This window comes from Misgurnus anguillicaudatus, chromosome 5 (assembly GCF_027580225.2).
Source record: "Misgurnus anguillicaudatus chromosome 5, ASM2758022v2, whole genome shotgun sequence".
Classification (NCBI taxonomy): domain Eukaryota; kingdom Metazoa; phylum Chordata; class Actinopteri; order Cypriniformes; family Cobitidae; genus Misgurnus; species Misgurnus anguillicaudatus.
Genome location: NC_073341.2, coordinates 34519534 through 34542255, shown reverse-complemented (window position 1 = coordinate 34542255; position 22722 = coordinate 34519534). Strand labels below are relative to the sequence as shown.

At 36.6% G+C, this 22722-nt stretch overlaps 1 protein-coding gene across 5 annotated transcripts in view; it reads left to right on the top strand.

Moving 5' to 3' along the window:
- The window catches only part of ntng2a (netrin g2a), a 90543-nt gene that overhangs the window by 51899 nt on the left and 15922 nt on the right, over positions 1-22722 (top strand). For 3 of the 5 annotated variants that reach the window (XM_073868074.1, XM_055167766.2, XM_073868073.1), the window contains exons 4-5: positions 3243-3415; positions 3836-3859. In XM_073868074.1, coding sequence (XP_073724175.1) covers positions 3243-3415; positions 3836-3859 — 197 coding nt within the window. Of the gene's footprint in view, positions 1-3242; positions 3416-3835; positions 3860-6436; positions 6593-22722 lie in introns of all 5 variants that reach the window. The other 2 variants (XM_073868072.1, XM_073868071.1) reach the window with 1 other exon arrangement.

Below are 22722 nucleotides of genomic sequence, written 5' to 3'. Positions count from 1 at the left end.
TAGTGATAATCATTACTCACTCTCTTTCTCAAGATAACCCAACCAACCTAGATGGCTGCTATAATTGGTGTAGAGCAGACCGACGATGTTTACTGTCCTCACAGACCTTACAGTTTTAATCTCAAAGAAAGAAAAGCAAATTCTCTTTTACCGTACAACAACCAGAAAAGATTACAAACATGAGAAGTGTTGTGTTAATGAAAGATTTGATTGTGGATGAGTAGTGGATTTAGACGTTTCCGGACACAGTGGCCAAAATGAGATCCATTAAAATTCTGCCCTGTTTATAATAAGCAGCTATTTGTACATTTTACAGTTTATTCATTTAGCAGATGCTTTTATTCAAAGCGACTTACAGCGCATTTAAGGTATAGATTTCATAAGTATGTATGTCCTCTGGGATCGAAACCATGACTTTTGCGTCACTAACACAATGCTCTACCAAGTGAGCTACAGGAATACAAAAATTACTTGGAGTAACAAAGCAGCTGAAGTGGTCCAACGAAGACATGTATGTGCTAAACAACGGTGTTGTGTGTCAGCCATATATATATATTGTTTCATCACTTGGTAACTGTGGCTTTGTGTTGGTTAGCAAGGGCATTTTTTAGGTCGCCTTTTATACTTCCTGGCTCCCTGCCGTAATTTACGCCCCACCACTGGTTGAATTTGATATACACATTCAGACCATAGACTGTAAAGAACTAAAGCTTAAAATGTCCTACGATGGGCACTGCCATGTTATGTAAAAATGTCAGTTTGGAGCCAGGGCATGCGCAGAAGGAATCGTCTGTGGAGCCAGAGGCGGAGCCGCGGTATCAAACTTACGCCTTAACGCTGATGCGCCCAATTAAACCACGCCAATCATAATGTCACGCTCCGTTTCTATAGCATTAAAATACTAGCTAAAATGAAACTTATCAAAAAAATGAACAAATAAATGTGATAACAACTACCTTTAAGGACCAAAACCATCTTTCGGAAAATTTTATTGGAAGTGTAAATAATCTAAGAGTCCCGTTGGTTTGCATGGTGAGGGCCTGGTTTATAACTTGTACTGCAGCCAGCCACCAGGGGCGATCAAAGAGCCAGCGGCTTCTAGCTTCATTCGAGGGGCTTCTGTGACTCTGCTAGCTTCCAGTGATCACATCACTACTAGAGCAAGCTCCTGATTGGTTAAACGTGACGCGTTTTTCCGCCAAAGTTCAAATTTTTCAACTCGTGCGTTTGCCACGGCAATGCTCAATTCGCGCAAATTAGACAGGCGAATGAGGTGGAATCGCGAAACGCCTCATTCGCGCCGCGAGACCTCCAGACGCGCATCAACACATCTTCACATTGACTTACCCTTGAAATCACTCGCCTCTACTGCGGCTGGTGTGAACGCAGCATTAGTGTCACTATGGTGATGCAGCGTGAGTTCCCTCGAAAGGGAACCTTACTTTTTTAAAATTCCACAATTTTTTTTAAAGGGGACATTCCATGAAAATCAGACTTTTTCCATGTTTAAGTGCTATAATGAGGTCCCCAGTGCTTCTACCAACCCAGAAAACATGAAAAATAGCAACCCTGTAACTTTGTTTTGGTAAGGCTCTCTCTGCAAGCATGTGAATAAATAGGTCATGCGGATTTCGCTCCCCGCATGACGTAGCTAAGGGCTCTTATTATATTGATACCGCCCCTTCAACTGCGCTATCCAACCATGAACGGCCTCACGAGTGCAATAGACAGAGAGAAAGAATGACTGACAGCACGACGCGTTTGTATTCCATCAAACACAAACAGGAGCCTACAATCTTATAACTTGTAGTTTTAATAATCTTTCTAAAGATTGAATTAACGTTCTAAAGGATTAACGTTACCTTAGTGCAAGAGAGAGAGCGAGTGAGCGGACGAACGAGAGAGAGAGCAACGCGACGGTTCGCTTTCAAGTAAGTTATGTTGTTTAATATGTTTCTCTGAAGTTTATATAAATGAACACGAGGATTAATGCACTGCACGAGACAGAGTGAGTGAACAACGCGTGTTCACTATCATACACAATAAGTAAATATGTTGTTTAATGTTTCTCTGAAGTTTCAAATGAATGAGGAGTTACAAAATAGACTGACAAAAACGTGAATGTGTTCAATATGTGCAAGTTACACAATAAACTTAAACATGTCATTTGATCTGTTTCTCTAAAGTTTAACCATTAAACGTGTTGTTTTATTACAGATCATTTAAATGTGCTCGTGTGGTTTGGTCAAAAAGTAAACTTCTGAGTGTTTGTGGAAGTGTAATTTATTGTAACATGCTGAAAATCATTGTGCCTGTTTAAAAGCACCATGAGAGCTAAAAGTCTTTATTTTTATTCTACAATGTTTCCCATCTGCTGATAAACATGTATTTAGTATGCATAAAACAGATAATTGACTTTTTAAACATGTTCAAATATATAATGCTTAACATCGCTCACTAACTTCTTTCGTGAGAGAATCTCCCTCGATGCTCTGTCTACAGCGCCAGCGCTTGAGACTCCGCCCACCTGAGCAGCTCGTTTGGATTTAAAGGGATACACACAAAAACGGTGCATTTCTGCTCAGACCCATAAAGTGCCTATTTTAACATGCCACAATAAATTACCTATATGGTATTTTGAGCTAAAACTTCACATATGAACTCAAGGGACATCAAAGATTTATTTAATATCTTAAAAATGTCTTCTGGAATGTCCCCTTTAAAACAAAACAAAGGCAAAAAATAGCATTGCTTTTATTCAGCTTGATCTTATAAGAATATGAAACTATTTTATGAGTTGGCAGATCTCTATGATTTTGTAAAATGTGAAATGTATGCAAACGTATGATGAAAAAAATTGAAGTCCCACCCCTAAAACCAACATCACAGACATATAAATAAGCAACCTTGTAAAATAGTTAAAATAGAATAAGATGAGTGTTTTATTAAACGTCAAATATTCTGGGAAGAGTAAATATATTTCTATACCACTACAACACTAATATATTAGCATCTGGAGTGAAGAATTTTGGGATCTAAGGTATTTCTACAGTTACTGTTATCAGCCGTGCATTACAAAAGCAAACTGTTTTCCTGAGCCAAGTAGGTGAGCTAATGATGTACCTCAGCGGACCATTACAAATAAAAGAGGGCGACTGTATTCAATCTAGCCGATTATGCATTTGCCCACGGCTGCAATGTAACCAGTATAACTAATTGGTTGACATTTCCGATTTAAACAGATGTAAGTGTAACCTACACGCCGGCCAGTGCTCCCTCCGTGACGGGATCCTTCAGTGCGACTGCGAGCACAACACGACAGGACAAGACTGTTCAGCCTGCGAGAAGGGTTTTAAAGCCAAGTCCTGGAAGCCTGGATCCTACCTGCCCACCCCGAACGGATCACCGAATATTTGTACGTATTATGCACCTGCTGTGCATACATACACACACACCGCACACGCCTGAGCAGCAGCTATGATTTACGTACACGTTAAAAAAAAAACTAGGGCACCTGCGCTCACTAAGAAAGTCGGAAAAGCACAGGACTTTCATGTAAACTTTAGTTGTTTTCCAGAAAACGAAGACAGAGATATTGAAATAAAGTGATGAACATCAATACATACACAGCAACGTTCATTTCTACTGTACAGGTGCCTGCAAAAGCGAGGCGGGTTTCTGTCTTTTAACTTTTAAATGTGCTTGCAGAGATTTTTTAGGCTGGTAGATAAATAAATAATACCACCTCAATATACAGTGTGTTCAAAAATAAAGTAAACCGCTCTCATGTGTTTCATCTTTCCTCTCAACGTTCTCTTTTTTTTCTGTTTTGCAGGTGAAGCGTCAGGGACGTCAGGCAGTAAGTGGCATGCTAATGGGGCGCATTGGCTGCCGTTTTCATGTTGTTGTTTGCATCGGTTCTGTCACCATCACTCTTTCTGTCCTCTTTATTTCATGTCGTTAACAAGACGTCGGTTATTATCAGTCGCTGTGAATTCGGTTGGCGTGATGCATTTTTCCACAGTTTTCTTCTTTATAAATGTTTTATGGGATGTAAGATGTAGAGTTGTGATGCGCGCGGGTCTCCTCAAGGTTACGGGAGGTTTCAGAGTAACTCTGCCCCGATGTGGTGGTGTAATGCTGATGTGCTGATCTTTTAAGCAAAAACTAAAAGTTGAAAATTATTTTTAAAGATACTGTGAGTATAAACAATAGTTTTAAGTGAAAAAAGTTGAAAATTAACTTTTTGCTGCACCTGCCAATGATGAGTGAACTGGGAAAAAGTACAGACTATAAATGTTTCTCAACAAAAATTATGCTGTACTGGTATTTTGAATAATATTTTATTGTTAACATACAGTAGGTAACACTTTACAGTAAGACTGTATATGTTAACATTAGCTAACATGAACCAACAATGAACAATACAGCAACATTTATAGAGTTTGGTTCCAAAACGCAATAAATCCATTTTGACTAATTTTGGAAAAAACGTGTTTTCTATACCAAGAAAGTGACAAGATGAAAACCACTATTTTCTGTTACAAACTTACACATAGCATCTTTAGGTTAAAATAACAAAAAAAAGTCAAATCCCTAATTTATTTTTCAATAGGGATGCATGGAAATATGGAAATTTTGGCCGATACCAATAACCAATAATTCTTTATATTTGGGGGCCGATAACTGATATATATAGGCCGATAAATATTCATATTATTTTCACAATGAAAGACTCCCAGACCGCGGACATCTTGTCTTTGCGCTAGACTAGCATACTCATCTTCGTGCTATGTCACAGAAAGCACCAATCAAAACTCCACATGGCCAGCAATGAGCAAGTGAAGTGGTTCAACAAACCAAAATAATCCATCATTTATCGGCTTTCATTTATCGGCCTAATTTTGCTATCAGACCGATAACCGATAATATTAAAAATAAGCAGTTATCGGCCGATAAAGATATGTCGGCCGATATATCATGCATCCCTAATTTATAAAGATTTATTATAAAAACTGATAATTTTTTCGGCAAAGTGCAATAAATCCATGAGGTTATTTTTTCAATATGCTATAAATCTATTGAATCAATACATAAATGTGCATTCATCTTTGCCATATTCATTTAGTTGACTAGTGGTATACACCGATAAAAAAAAACATTAATGGCATTAATTAAAATACGTTACTTTGTCATATTAAGAACACTGTCATTGCTGCTGTTATTCTTAGGATGTCGTCGCTGAACTTTTTGACAGCGATCAGTTGTAAAATGTTTTGGTCCTGCTCGATTTTCATTGACTTTGAGTAAAATAATGTAAAGTTTTTCATAAGATCCCCTGGGGTCAATGTGTTAGCATGACAGAAGCTTGATGCTGTCGGGAGAACAAGCAACAGCCAACATTTTTCCTTCGCAGGAGTGCCTCTTTTGTAAGTTATTCTATTTTGATGGCTTATGTTTCTTCCCCACCGCAGAAAACCCCCACAGGTTTATCAATGCCATCAAAGTATTATTTTGTTTTTGTTTGTTTGTTGATCACGAAGTACAAAGTAGGATTCTGTGTGTATTTAAAGCGCCGCCATTATTGTTTACGATGCTTGAAATAGTGCGCTGTAATTGGTTGAGCGGATTTATTGCATTTTGCAGAGAAGAAAGACTGGCATTTGTCATGGTTTGAAAAAAAGGGGGAAAAGATGACAAAATAACACGCCGGATATTGGATTTTGCGTAAAATTAAGAATTTACTTTTTAATACTGACCAGATACAATACTAATTTTGGTAGTAGCTATTACATTTATTATTAATGGTGTTTATCGCGTTCTGGAACCAAACTCTTAATTTATTCATCCTAATTCAGGTTAACTTCCGTATTTATTAATACATTTTTAAAATCAAAAGTTTACACGTTTATCTGTTTAGATTAGTTAATGCCCAATGAACTAACATGCACAATTGCATTGGCATTAACAAAGATTAATAAATGCTCAAGAAACATACTGCCATTGTTTGTTCATGTTAGCTGATGTTTGTTCATAGTACATTTACTGATGTACTGTTACAAACTTATTGTAAAGTTTTACCAACATATTTTTTGTGAGTTGTAATATCCACAATGCTTTAAGAATAAGCTGAATCGGGGACTTCTAATTTCTTATCAAAAATTGCATGAAAAGCAATTTCTAAAGCACTTGGGCTCTCCCGTAGCTTCTGCCATTGCTAAGCAACCTAAGTGTTCCACAACATTGTGCCGAGCACCCACCGGTTGAAAAAGAAATCAGTGCCTTTGGTTACTATAGTACTCCGAATATTAAGCTGGAGCAGGAGAACGTTTTTATCAGAGAAATTGTAATTCTTGAGTTTTAGTTATTAGTCAGAAGAAGACATTTTGTTAAACACAACAACACAAACAGTGTTTTCCTTGTTCTTCATTCTCAGTTCCAACACTAGCAGTTACACTGGACTCTATAACAATAACTCCACCCATGACATCACCCATTGCCCAACTGACCACATCAGAAATCCCAGCGTCACTCCAACCAATCACAACACCTCAGAGTCCGGCTTCAACATCAACTGTAGACACATTCACAGGTTAGATCTGATTCGACAATAGTTTGTGACAGTAATAGTAGATTTCAATAGACCCCTTTCGTTATTGACCTCAGTAGATTAGGCTTCAGTTTCTATAGGTTATTATATTTCATATCATAGTTTAGATTATTTTATTTGATAATTTTATACGGCCAGTTGACAAATGGACATAAACATGATTATTTACAAACATTAAACACACCAGTCTGCTCTCCAGTCACTTTCTCAGTAATTGATTTCATATGATACGGCGATTGGATCGCGCAGTGCTGCATGTAGTCAAACACACCAAATGTATACTGTGCATAAAGTTCAACCCGCCAAAGTGGCTAGTGGAAGTAACCATCTTGCACACTAATGGTCCAAAAGTCAGTGCAACACACTTTATAAAATAAAACAACATTGTTACGCATCTTCACGCTTTTTTAAGTGGGTATACGGAAATCCTTGACCTTTCCTAGTGGGTATTCGGTGTATACCTGTGTATCACGTACTGTAGAGTACACCATTGATAAAAGACAGACGCTTCACAATAATAACACGTTTCTTTGCTGAATCCACACATAGAGATCTTATTGTGTTTATTAATGCTAAAAATCTTGAAGTCACAACACCAGACTAAATAAATGAACATGACAGCAGTTTCACATAAACAAATTAATTAACAGTAGAAGGTGAAACTTTCACTTTTCTAACAAGCTCATTGTGAAGGAGTCTTATTTACATTTTGTTTGGGTCCTGATTGGCAACATTTCAAGGGAACCCCAAGAGATTGCCAATTTAGAAAGTCTCACTTTACAAAGATTCTGGGACTTTCATTTTACATTTTTAAGATAGTATGAGCTAATATGCAAATAAATAACGTGCCATGTTTTATAACAGATTCCAATTAGACAGTGCAAGTGTACTTAAATGTGACCCTGGACCACAGCCATAAGTCACATGGGTATATTTGTAGCAAAAGCCAACAATACATTGTATGGGTCAAAATGATAAATATTATGCCAAAAATGTTTAGGACAGTAAGTAAAGTAAGTTTGTATTTACATAATATTTTTGTGTGTGCGTTGTATGTAATTCTTATGTATATGTAAATTCACACATACATGTATAAATTTAAGAAAATTGTTATTTATGTATATTATTTTTATTTATATAGCATATAAAACATATCAAAATTTAAATAAATATATATACACAATTAAAAGTTTCTTAAATAAATACATGTATGTGTGTGTATTTATATATGCAAAATAATTTTACACAGTGCACACAACAAACTTTTATTTCGTATGCGATTAATCGCGATTAATCTTTTGACAGCCCTAATAAATAAATAAATAAATAAATAAATAAATAAATAAATAAATAAATATATATATATATATATATATATATATATATATATATATATATATATATATATATATATATATATATATATATATATATATATATATATATATATATTAATCTTTTAATATATAATCTTTTGACAGCCCTAATAAATAAATAAATAAATATTATATATATATATATATATATATATATATATATATATATATATATATATATATATATATATATAATAAATAAATAAATAAATAAATAAATGTATGTATATATGTATGTATATATGTATGTATATATGTATGTATATATGTATGTATGTATATATGTATGTATATATAATATTTATTTATTTATTTCACACTTCATTAACAGATTGTTAATTTTTACATGTTTCTCTGTTTCACAAGACAAACCATTTCCATATTTGTGTTGAAATAGCTAAACAATTAAAACACGATTTGAATAGATCATTTTGAGTTGAAATTATAAGAATATTTAAAGGGTCAACTGGCACCGGCATGCCAGCTGATATTATCACCGTACTGTGTAAAATCACAATGCATTTGTGCAAAGTTTGTCTGCTCTACCTCTGACCAATGAGTGACGCTCACTGGAGCGAAAGCTCTCCATCACTGCACGTGTCGAGCCGAGGACACTCAAACACCCTCAGGGTCCCGCTGCCTGCCATCAAACTCACATGCAGAAGACACATTAATACATTACTTCTCTCAAAGTAATATGTTGAAATAACTCCATAATTCAATATTATTAGGGCCTGTCACAGCGGCCTGATTTTGGAGTTTGTGATGCCATTTTTTTCAATCATTGCCAAGATGAAAATATTTAATAACTTTTGGTGGAAGGAATTGAGATTATTTGGAGTGCAGGAAAATAATTTGTCACTGGGAGAAAAAATGATCAGCAGTGCACTGCAGATTTTGAAAGGTCTGTCAACATTTGTCCCTAAAAAGTAATGTTTTATCTGTGCTTTATGAAGTGTGAGAGAGGTTTTTCTCCTGAGCTTTTGGCAAGATGCTCTTCTTAAAATAGACCGCGATATGTGTGCTGTTACAGAAAGAACCTGTCTCATGCTAATCGTTTTATGGCCAATTCTGTTATTTTTAGGCTGTTATTTATTTTTTTATTTTTTTAGGCCCTGGGAAAATAGTTTGGTTTCATTATCCATGAACTACTGAACAATGACGTTTCACTTCATTTATTAAATAGTGATATATTTAGACACTCTCAACAAGGCTGGGAAAAACTTTTAAAATAAGAATATTCAGACTGTAAAACATATACAGGTGCTGGTCATATAATTAGAATATTCTCAAAAAGTTGATTTATTTCACCAATTCCATTCAAAAAGTGAAACTTGTATATTATATTCATTCATTACACACAGAACGATCTGAAAACAGATTTCTTTTCATTTTGATGATTATAACTGACAACTAAGGAAAATCCCAAATTCAGTGTCTCAGAAAATTTGAATATTGTGAAAATGTTTAATTTTGAAGATGCCACACTCTTATTAGATAATTAACTCAAAACACCTGCAAAGGCCTTTAAATGGTATCTCAGTCTAGTTCTGTAGGCTACACAATCATGGGGAAGACTGCTGACTTGACAGTTGTCCAAAAGACGACCATTGACACTTTGCACAAGGAGGGCAAGACACAAAAGGCCATTGCAAAAGAGGCTGGCTGTTCACAGAGCTTTGTGTCCAAGCACATTAATAGAGAGGCAAAGGGAAGGAAAAGATGTGGTAGAAAAATATGTACAAACAATAGGTATAAATGCACCCTGAGAGGAAACAAAACCCATTAAAAAAGGTGGACTGAGTGGTCCAAAGTTATGTTATCTGATGAAAGTAAATTTTGCATTTCCTTTAGAAATCAGGGTCCCAGAGTATGGAGGAAGAGAAGAAAGGCAGACAATCCACATTGCTTGAGGTCCAGTGTAAAGTTTGAAGTAATATTCAAATTTTCTGAGATACTGAATTTGGGATTTTCCTTAGTTGTCAGTTACAATCATCAAAATTAAATAAAGTCTTTAAAAGTTTTGCTAGACAAAGTTAGTGGAATCTAAAAGAGATACAAAAGAGATATTTGTGTATAAATTATTTACTGGTTGCACACCGGTCTGTTATTGTAGAGACTTTCCTCACCTGTAAACATGATGTGGCACAAAGCAAAACGTGATTGGTTGCTTGGCCATTTAAAGTGGCCGTGTTTCCCAAACATTCAGTCTGAAGGTCTGGCTTTGCAAAAGTAGTACAGGCAAAACTAGCTAGGAAAGCTTAGTAATAGCATTAAATAAAAACTAAAAAGTAGATTTATGAATTTGGCACTCACTTTTGCGGTGCATTCAAATAGCGTGACCATACGTGCCATTCCTCCTGGACGTGTCCTGTCCAGGATTTTGGGTGCGTCTTTCAGAAGTCGTATTTGTCGACCGCATATGTCATAGAGGATTATTATTATTATTATTACATAAAAGCAACCATTACATTTTAAGGTAAGAATGAAACTACGATTGTATGTTTTATGTTTTTAACTGAATGGCGTATGCGGTCAACAAATACGACTTCCGGAGGACGCGCCGGGATTCTGGACGGGATGCGTCCGATAAGAGTGGCACGTATGGTCACCCTAATTCGAAGTATACATTTTTATCATCATGTGTGTTCCCTGGGTTTGAACCCATGATGACCTTTGCGCCGCTAACGCAATGCTCTGCCAAATATGTTGCTATAAAGCAAAAATTAAATTAAATAGGTTGTTTGCTTTATAAGCTTCTTGTCTAATTTGGCGGTTACTGGCTATGCAGAAGCACATCTTAGTTCTGATCTAGTTATCCTATAGCAGCGCAGCAGTGACCTCTCCGTACTCTTCATGTTGGGAAAGTTATCAACATTCAAGCTTCAGGGGCGAATCAAGGCATCATTACCACAAACTCGTCCCGGGTTTGAACCCTTCTATTATGCAGTTTATTTAATATTTTTTATTTTACACAAATGTAGTGCATATTTTTTTCACGTATTGGTTGAAGCTGTGAAAGAAAGTGCTCACTGTCCATAAGACGACTAAACAGAGTGAAAAAGAGAGAGAACTGGAATTTTGAGGAAATGGATGATGAATGTTTATTAATATTGTGAGCCTCCCAACGCACTAAAAATAACTCATACATTTATCCAGCGAAAGCAGCGTTATTGCTCGTCCCGATGCCCGAGCGTTTCAGGCAGCACATGGGGAAAAACATCTTGACGATTCAGTGAGCAACTGTACGAAATAAAGAAGAAATTATTCATAATTACTGCAAGATATTGACTCTCTTCCAGAACCTAGTGAGCTTCCCTGCTGTCTACTGCCTACATAAACACCTGTCAGCGGCATCCTAACCAGGGAACACACCTACTAGGAAAATGCATAGCTTGAATGCACTGCAAGACGTTTTGGATAAAAGCATTTGCCAAATGTATCACAGATAAGAAGAGCGGTTTGTTCTGGTTTATTTAGTTTTAGTTCTGTTCTGGTTCAGTGGCAGATGGCAGGTGGGGAGGGGTGGACACGAGAAATCTGCCTGTGTTTTAGCTCTCACGTTAACCCCCCGTGGCCATATGCCTGCCCTCCTGTTACCGGTTCCCAGCTCACCTCTCTGCAAAGCTTCTCACCCAATAGAGCCGCTTAAACACACACACACACACAAATGCAATCTTTGTATAGAAAGCATGCCTTCACTGTGAGAGACTAATTCGATTACTTGCCTGTTAAAAGGCACAGGATGATAATGTTGTTTTGGATGCCTCTGCTGGAATGTATACCTAAGATTCTGTATATTTCACAGACAGAGTCAAATGAATACTGCTGAATACAGAAACATAGGCCTATTATTGTGCTTATACCGCAAAATGATTTATAAAATGTATGACTTTTCTTTGTAAATATTACACGAATCCCTGGGTGAAAATCTGACTGCATTAATACAGGGAGACTATGACAAATAAATCAGTTTTTTTCCGTGACACAGCAAACACACGTCGGTTTGTAACACAGAACATTTTTCATTAGCGAAGCGCATAAATAAAATAAAGTCTATTAGTTAGACGCACATGCAGGTGAAGCTCACAGAATTAAAGCACGCCGTCTTCAGCCATGCTTTAATTATGAAACACTGGGGAGGAACGCTGGCTTAATAAAACATCAGCATGCCTGAGAGCAGGAAGCACCGCCCTGCTGCGACGCTCACCGTGGGCTGTCCATGCTGAATCCCAAAGCGCCCATCAGCCCCAACGCGGTGCGAGATGACATGGTCATCCCTCTTCCTGAGGGAAGACACCTGCTCCCGCTGAGATGGCCGGACGACGGTGAACAGGCTAACCGCCCAAGAGACACCGAATGCCACGTTTCATATTTGACGTGCTGGGAAAATTTGCATAGAGATGATTGTCGTGTTGGCATTGCGTGCGTGATTTTAATAAGAGGGTTTTGATGGGGTATAGTTACATGCAAATTCAGAAAAGAGACGGCATTTACGGTTAAGTAACATGGTGTACTTTGTTTATTCTTTAGAGGCAGATATAATGGAATTTATAATAAATAAAATGGCAACACTTACTTAACAATAAAGTTGGTAACGCAAGTTAAAGGGGACATAGAATGAAAAAAATGTTTTACCTTGTCTTTGTTGAATAATGGTAGTCTACCCGCATTCACGAACATACAAAAAGTGCTAGACATGCAAAACATCTCAGTCTCATAGAAATTCCTCTTTTAGAAATGTCAGCCAGAAAACAGCCCAATCTGAAAACTGATGCTTATGACATCACAGGCATCTCACTGCCCCTCCACTTTAAAATAATTGGCTACATTTTTTGAGTGGCAGCAAAGTCAGCCAATCAGTAATGAGATTGCAAGTTAAGCCAGTAGGGGGAGCCAAATAGGTGCAAAACCACTTGTTTAAAATCCCGCACCGTAATAGAGCTATCTGAGAGAGGTTTTTAGGAAGCTTCTAAGACATTACAGACCCAAACAAAAAAAATTTTTGTCTACATGTCACATCAAAGAACAAGGATAAATACCCCGTTCAATCATTCTATGTCACCTTTAATGCATTAATTAATATGAACTAACAATAAACAATACTTCCACAGCAATTTTTTATCTTAGTTCATGTTTATTTTTGAAGTCAGAAGTTGCAGTTAATGGATAATGAACTAACATAAAGAATTGTATGGGCATTAACAAAAAAAGTGTTGCCAATGAAATCACATTTATAGTATCTAACCGTAAACTGCTGTTGTTACTACAGTAAATACATTGTAAAACATTTCTTTAGAAATTACAGTATTACTGGCAACTATTTTTCAGTAACTTACTGTAGATTTAAATTTTATGTTATTTATTGGCAACAGTTTGTTTCAAGTAGGGATGCACCGAATCCAGATTTTTTGGGTTCGGCCGAATACCGAATCCACTGTTTAAGATTCGGCCGAATCCGAATACCGAATCCTACTTGCATCCTTATTCCATTAACACAGTAAAACACATTAATGAAGTAAACAACGTCCACAGCAGTGTATTTTTCATTTTATTTAATTTTAACTGTAAAAAAAGGATGACAAGTTGGAAAAACTATTTTGACAATTACCATAAGCCTATGCAAAATGAAAGCGATGCGTTGCGACACGCTCGTTTTTCCAATAACCAAGCAGCTCTGAGCTGAAAAACTGAGTGCCAAGAGTTCAAAAATATTCAACTTTGAGTGAAAAGCTCCGCTCGTCAATATCAGTTTTCACACGGCCGTCCAATTACAGTTGAGGAGGGGCGGGACATTACCACAGCAACCAACCGGCTCACAGCTGAAGCATCACAGCTACCAAGCGCTCGGCTGAAAAACAGCTGGCATTCGGCGTCCTCAAGGCGCTTTCAGCCGTGTTTAAAAGTTTTGGTGTGTCCAGCCCCTAAGGCTCACAGAAAGAAAAAGCTCATCTCCACATCAGCAACCGATGTGTGTAATCAACGGCCGCGTGACGTCGACCAGCGTAGCGCAAGCCTAGGGTTCGGTGGAAAAAAATCTAGGATTCGGCCGAACCCGAACCCTGTCAAAAATCAAAACATACACGAACATGCAGCTGCTTTGATTTTTTGATCAGGTTTTATAAGTTGCGGTGGATAATAGTGGTATTGCGGAAAGCCGGAAATACTCGTCATTGGCAGGGAAGCGTTTTCTCTTAGTTGACGAGATAATTCGTCAATTGTGGCGAAAGAGTTAAATGAACATTAAACATCAAACAACAAGTCTTTATCTTTACAGAATAAAACTAAAATAACAACCTCATGCAAAGCATTCTGTCGAACAAAAGGAAAAAACAAAAAAGGTTCATGATGATTTCTGGTTCCCAGAATGCTTTGCATGAGAATGTTATTTTATAGTTTTATTCTGTAAAGACAGAGACTTGTTAATGTTTAATGTTCATTTAACTTTACACAAACTGTTGCCAGTAAATAACATCAATTTAAATCTACAGTAAGTTACTGCATAAATCACAGCAAATTTTTTACAGTGTACATATAAAAGTATAAAACTAAATGTTATAGCTACATCTCTAACAGAATTTTTTAAAACCTTTTGTCTTACAAAGTTTTCTTTCGTTAAACAAATATACTTGCATATGTAGTAATGATATACTGTAGTGTCATGGTGCATATATAAAAAGTACCACAATATTAGCATCTGAACCATCACTATACCATAGTATCTGTGCAGTATAGATCAGGACAAAATTGAATGTATGTGTTTAACCAATTGGCATCAACAGATCCTCATGGGTTTCACTGTAGTCCTGTGTCCCTTAAGTTTAGTGTTGTGACCCCCAGTAAAGTGTGTTTAGCTGTGCCCTTTATTTGTGGTCATTGAATAGCTGAGATCAGGCCGATTGAGTCTCTGATGGACAATACTGTCGTGATATTTGATCCCTAAACTGGAAAGCTCATCTATCTATCTGCTGACCCAGATGTAACCACCTCCAGTGACACATGGACTGCTCCTCCATCCTTTACAGACAACGCTGCGATTCCTGATCTGTTCACCGACACACCAGGTGATACATGCAGTAGATCCGCTGGTGGTTAGTGCTTAGTCTAGATTTACGATGGCACATTTAGTGGAAGTAGTTTTTAGCTTCCGTATTTTATGGAAGAAACTGTAACTGAAACTGCTTTAGGACTTTTTTAAAGAATACTGTAGGACTTTAGTGTGGTTTTAAGAGTCAGCATCCTTAGATGTGGAGTTTTAGACAATTTTAGCTTTGTGGTAGACTTTTACATGAATACTTGTTTGATAAAATAACTGTTTAAAATGTATTATGACCTTAAATAGAAGTATGATTAGGCAAACAGGTAAACATTTATAGTGCTTGTTAAAAAAGTATGTAAATCCAACCTAAACTCACAGGAATTTGTACGTACAGCGGGAAAATATTTGACACATCAGCATTTTTCAGTATAGAGGATTTCAAAGTGGGCTATTGACACAAAATTTCCACCAGATGTAGCCATCAAGCCAAATATTGAATTCATACTAGGAATCAGAACATTTAAGTATACAAGTTGAGTTATAATAAATAAAGGCTTAATGGCTACATCTGGTTGAAATTTTGTAGTCAATAGCCCACTTAGAAATTCCCTTACTGATAAAAAAATGCTGATGTGTCAAATACTTATTTTCCCCGCTGTATTTTACGAAGTGGCTAAATCATATGATTTCTTATAAAGTTTCGTACATTTTTGTAACTCCAGGTTTTCCTCTCTTCCTGGAACGCACTGATTCATGTACAAAACTCATTGATTTAAAAAGCGCTCTGTCCCTGATTGGCCAGCTAATCTGTACGTTATGATTAGACTGAATACCTCTGACGTCAGCCAGAAATGTGACGCTCCTTACCATGAAAACACATAATTTTTAGTTAGATGTTTACTAAAAACAACCCAGCATAGGTTAAATTACAACCCAACATTTTCCTCCCCAGTTGATCCAAAGTTGGGTTGAAAATAAACCAAAGTGTATAAATAAAAAAGTTTTGCCTTGTTGCCGTAATCTTAACATTGGCCGTTCGGCAAAGACGACTCTAAGAACCCTGCGCAGAATACACAATAATCTTTACTAGAACCTTAGAGGCTGTTTACACTTGGTATTAAGATGTGTTTTCATCGATCGGATCACAAGTAGACGAGAGAGACACATTACGTTTACACCTGGTATTTAAATCCATCTCTTTTGTCCACTTTCGACCGCTTCTGTCCTAAATACTGTAGGGGGGTGGTCTGTGAGACGGTGGGCGAGTCTCTCTGCTGTCATTCAAACCCGAGTGGGAGTAATTATGAGTTTGTATGGACGCAAACTAATATTATGTCTTTAGCAAGTAAACATGCTGCACAGAGTTTTGTACGTGTGTATGTAAGAGCTTTCTCTGAATTTTCAGCGCAATTGATGAAATAGGATCGCACAACTTTCACACGCTTTCAAAATGAAACTACGGAGATCAGCCGCTTTAGTTTTATTAATGAAAGGCTAAAAATAGTGCTGTTCACCGTATGTTCACGCCAGAAGTCAAAAAAGACATAAAACTTGTTTTTAATACCTCAGATTAGATAAATGGGCGGAGAGAAGGCGGTCGCATGTGGCTGTTCGAATACATTGAACCACATGTGCGTTCCGCAACTCCAAAGCGATCCGATCGAAAGTGGTTTCGACTACCTCTGGATTTGGTTTAATGTGGTGGAAAGTGGACGAGCTCAAAACGTTTTGAACCCCATTTACACCTGGCATTAACGGCGTCCACTTGTTATCCGATCGACGAAAACGCATGTTAATGCCAAGTGTAAACAGCCCCTTAGGGTCTGCAAAAGACGTTGTACAGAAACCTCTGTACTACACTGGCGTCCAATTGTAGACTAAACAAGAACAGTGTCCATATGTGACAGCACTGAGAAAGCCATGAAAAAGTGCTGAATGACTGAAGTTTGCAAAAGATGCTAAATGTTCTGGAGACAGATGAAACCAAAGTTGAGTTGTTTGTGAAAAAAAAGTTATGTGCGGAGCAAAACTCTCTAGTGTAAAACTGAAAATGTTCATTAGGACATTTTTTAGGAGCATATAAAGCCATCTGTCCAACAACTCAACAGAAGTTGGGTGATACAAATGGACAACAACTCTAAGGATTAAATAAACAACAGAATGGCTTTGAAAGAAGAACTCAAAAATCAGACCTTAAACTCACTGAGATGCTTCAGCATGACCTCAAGATTCACAGACTTTAATAGTCCAGAATTTTTTCAGAAATCTGGAATGTAGGAAATTACATATTGTTAATGGATATGTATGACACTAACAAAGAAGTATCAACCAGTCATAAAATCCAAGTTTATAAAACGGGCAGTTCTGGTTCTTCATTCTGATTTGTTGAAACACGTTCTAAGCCGTGATAAAATACACCGGTAACCTCACGGTTCAGACTACATTACATAAGTATCACTGCGCCACTGTTGCTGCGTACTGATTTATGAAAATAAACACCAGAGTCTTTAATCATATTTTTAATTTGTCTACAATTGCACAATTAATGGCGATATCCAGATAAATGTCAATAAATATTGTTGAGTCATCTCGTCGATAAAGAGAAAACGTTGTCTGAGGAGTTTATAACTCAAGTTCATATGTCCGCTATTATCCACTGGGTGGCGATCTTACCCAATTTAAACACTGACACATTCACTCAACACTGAAAACAGCGTGTTTTCATCATCAGGCTCTGAATCTGATCTCTTACAAAAGTTCTTCACAAAAATGGAATTATCTCCGCTTTTAGCTAAAAAATTTGAGAGGTGATAAGAGAACAAATGAAGGTAGGACGAAACGTTTTTTTTATTTGTTTTTGTTTGAAAGCGGATGGTCTGTTCTTTCATTTGATATTTTATGTTTATTTAAAGAAGATACTTTTTTCTCCAAGGCATTAAACTAAAACTGGGTGGCAACTAAAAAAAAAAAAAAACGCTGACGGGGAAAGAGTTCAGGATGCTTCCAAGCATATTTGATCATCACATTAACATTTATAACAGTTGCACAATATAAATGTTAATGTATAAATTAGATGAATGGTGATTTATAAAATAAACATCACAGTCTTAAATCATATTTTCATTGTGTCTTTGCTGCATCTCTGTTGGTTGGGAACTGCGCTCTGTTTCAGTCACACTTGATTCTGAGGAACTACTTTGTTTGGCGGAAGAGTAATATTTGTACTAATATAATTACTTATTTGTGTTTTATTTTGTAAAATCCCGCTAACGTTATGCATATGAAGTAACCATTTTATAAACGCAATAAACCCCTCGAAGCGTTGGGTTACCAGTGCATTTTATAACAGCTAAGGGGCGTTGTTAGGCACGACGTTGTTAGGTAACCCACTGCTTCTTGGGGCTTATTGCTTTATTTTACAAACCTTTTCCTATCCTTCATGGTGAATGTTTATGTGTTTAACAAAATCTACTGTAGTTGTTTGCTAAACCAAAGCTAAGAGATTTAACTTAGTTAGATTTGCACTATAGCAGTGTTATTTCTTACAGGCCTTTTATTTTTTTTTACATACAGTAAGTACTGTATGTTTTTCTAAAGCTAAAAATAGAGGTGTTAACAGTAGGAGGCAGTTGGCCCTCATTGCTTACTCGATGCTGTAATTTTACTGTCCCAAGTGCTACTTGTGACGAGCGATCGGCCCACAATGCCACCTGCTACCATCTCAAGCCAGACAGACACTTCATCTTTCACTACACTGCCATCTTTATCCAGTCCAACACTTACAGTAACATCCACCTTAACTGACCAACCAGGTAAGAAAGTTATAGAAACAGTACAAACTTTTTTTCTTAATGCTTTCCAGTATTAATATCAGAACTCTTTGGAAAGAGATTTTAACCTTGACAAAAGCTGTAACATATGCAAGTATGTGTCCATCTATTTAGGTTAGCGGTTCTTCATTTATTCTGTCTCACTTGTGTTAATAATCGAAAGATGAAATATTCAACAGGGAGCATGTTTAAACTCATACTTTGGGTTTTGTTCCTTGGCCTGTTGGCTGTGAGAATGCATACATTACAGTTATTCTGTTAGAGGGATTTTTATCTTTACAAGTTCAGAAAAGCCACAGAATAATTAAATCTATGTGGCCTGGTACTTACATGCTATTGATTCGAGGTTCATATTTAATAAAAATTAGGATCTTCTAGTGCCTTCTGTAAAACTACCAAGCATTGTTCCATCATTGTGCTAGAAATGGTCATGGTTCGATCCCAGGTAACACACATACTGATAATAAACGTATAGCTTGAATGCACTGTATGCTCTTAAAAATAAAGGTGTCATAAAAGAAGCATTTTTGGTTCCATAAATATTCCTTCCTTTATTTTTAAGAGTGTACTTCGCTTTGTATTAAAGAGTCTGCCAAATGCATAAATGTACTGTAAATGCAAGCATTGCAACAATAATAGCACTCTGTTTAAAATGCAATTGAAAGGTGCATTTTGGATTATCTTTAGTCTAAATCTTTTGGATTTGTAATAAAATATAGAGTTGGGTTCCTTGCTTTCATGGCCACGCAGAATTTTCGCAGGATCTTGAGTAAAGCAGTACATGCTGGGAATATTCCTGTGTAATTCCAGTCATGATTGATGGCAGTAATACAGCAGTATATTTTGTCCTGAGGTAGAGCAGGGCGAGGAGATTAAACATGATTACTGCTGTGCTAAATCAGTCATTAATGTATATGGGCCACGATGCCAAGTACTAACATAGCGCATGCTGGCTTTAACCGTGCGTCTTCATGATTCAAATGTTTAAGTCAGCAGGTCAAGTAAAGACTCCTTTACAGGAAGTATCTTTTGTCAGTGGTCGGGTTATGTGACGTTATTATTGCATTAGGATTACATTATGGCGTGTATACTGTATGTTGATTATGATTGCCGTACTGATACCTGACAAGCTATTACCGGTTTAATCTTGTATTCAGCTGTAGAAGAAAAACTGATGATAAAATCTTAAAGACCTTAAACACTGATTGATGCTCAATGGCATTTAAAACAACAGGGGAGAGTAAAGTGTTTTACTTACAGTATGTGGTCCTAGAAAATTGTCAGGATGAATTATATTTCAGGATTACTGCAACTAAAATAAGAAAAAGTATCTAAAAACATGACTCCTCAAATATGTGACCCTGGACCACAAAACCATTCATAAGGGTCAATTTTTGAAATTGAGATTTAGACATCATCTGAAAGCTGAATAAATAGGCTTTCTATTGATTTATGGTTTGTTATGAATCTGGAATCTAAGGGTGCAAAAAATTCTAAATATTGAGAAAATCAGTTAAAGTTGACTTAAAGGAATAGTCTACTCATTTTCAATATTAAAATATGTTATTACTAGGGCTGTCAATAGATTAAAATATTTAATCGCAATTAATCGCATGATTTCATGAGTTAACTCGTGATTAATCGCAAATTAATCGCACATTTTTATCTGTTCTAAATTTACCTAAATGTAACACTTTTTAAGTTTGTAATGCTCTAATCAGCATGGATTCGGATAATATATATGCTATATGCAAATGTATGTCTACAACAGCCTGTTTACATTTTCAACAGAACCATCAGCCATAGTTTTTTAAATGTTTTTGCCTTTAGAAGACCTTGTTCTTTCTCCATTTCTGTTTGCTGCTGCATCATTTGTGACCCGTGCTGGCAAATTGAGTTGGGATGAGCAAATTTTAAAAAATGTGTCATTTATATTTTAACATTCTCTATTAAAAAACTTCAAAACAATTGGAACAATTGTTGGAATCTGACAAAGCATGACAGAACTATACCTGTTAATGCAGAGCAAAAACAATATCAATATACATATATGTTTTTCTTTTATTGTTTAATTTTGACATTGAGACAGACCACTTTAAGACTGTAGGATAATGCAAGGGTTTAATATAATGACACAACAGATACTTTTCCTTAACAGTTAACCAAACATTCACTTCAGATATAACAGATTATAGGTCATATCTGCGTGAATTCTTGTCAAAACAGATATTTTTAAACCTGTAATTTTGTGTTAGATGTCTATATATATCGAGCCCAGTCTCCTGAAGATGCGTATAAATAGCACGAAGTGTCACGAACTTGCGCGTTTGTGTGCATGCGCTTCAGACGTCTGCGTCAGACCTCGCTTTTGAGCCTTGTCACTCTTGATAACTCTTTTAACATAAATCAGATCCCAAACTTTATCTCTCTTAATAATTATTTTAACATCGAGAAAGTCCTGCGGTCTATTTTCTATAATTTCTGAATGCTTTTTAAAACGAAACTAAAAAGTGAAAGAAGACGCATCTTTGCTTTATATGGATTTGGGACGGTACACCTCACAGAAAACGTTTTGACAGCCCTAGTTCGACTCGCCTGAAAAGTCCGCTCCCCTTCTCACTCTCATAATGGGAGAGGGAGGGTGTTACTGCGCCGAGTCCAAGTACTCCCAAAAGTGCTATTACGCCATAAAATGTAGCTCCTCTTTTAAATCCGCTTAGAAAAGCGCTACGTTTTATTTTGTACCACCAAACTTGCTCGTATAACTACTCGTCTTAAATAGGAAAAACGTTGATGTGTTTGGTCACTTCTAACTTTATCTCTAAATGGTACCATTGAATGAATGGGGCTAAGCTAAATGCTATCGAAGCGTCGCAGCGCTCCAGCGCTTACGTGCACGCACACAGATGATAGAGGGATGTATCAACAATTCTTAGTTAAGGTAATAACATATTTTAATATTGAAAATGAGTAGACTATTCCTTTAATTAAGTCCTTAGCACTGCATCCACTCACAAAAATAAAAGGTTTGATATATTTATGGTAGGAAATTTACAAAAAATCATCATAGAACATGATCTTTACTTAATATGCTAATAATTTTTGGCATAAAAGAAAAATCAATAATTTTCACTCATACAATCTACTGTTACTTATGAATTATGTCTAAATACGTGGTCCTGTGACAAAACATGCCCCATATGCTTAACTCTTTCCCCACCATTGACGAGTTATCTCGTAAATTAAAAGAAAACATTTGCATAAAAAAGTGTTTCTGATTAATTTTTATGTTAATCTGCAATAAAGTGATTATCCACTAGATGGCACTTACCCAATTTATGAAAAAAAACAAAGCCAAAATGTTATTTACTAATTTTAAACTCTGTGTATGTTTTGATAATAATTCTGAATCTGATCTCTAACAAAATCCCTTCACAAAAATGCTATTATTTCAGCTTTTTTGCCAATAAATTTGTATTTTTAAAGAAAAATACCCATATTTAATGCTGCGTTCACACCAGCCGCGATAGAGGCGTCAAGCACGAGTGATTTCAATGTTAAGTCAATGTGAAGACGCGTTGACACGTATGTGGAGGTCTCGTGGCGCGAATGAGGCGGATAGCGCGGTAGACGCGATTCCGCCTCATTCGCTCGTCTAGTTCGCATGAATGGCGCGAATTAAGCGTTGCTGCGGGAAATGTGCAAGTTGAAAAATTTGAACTTTGGCGGAAAAACCAATCAGGAGCTTACTCTAGTAGTGACGTGATTACAGGAAGCGAGCGGAGTCGCAGAAGCCCCTCCCATTCACGTGTGAATGAAGCAGGTAAACTAAAAATGTTCAAGCGCAAACTAGACGCGGTAGACGCG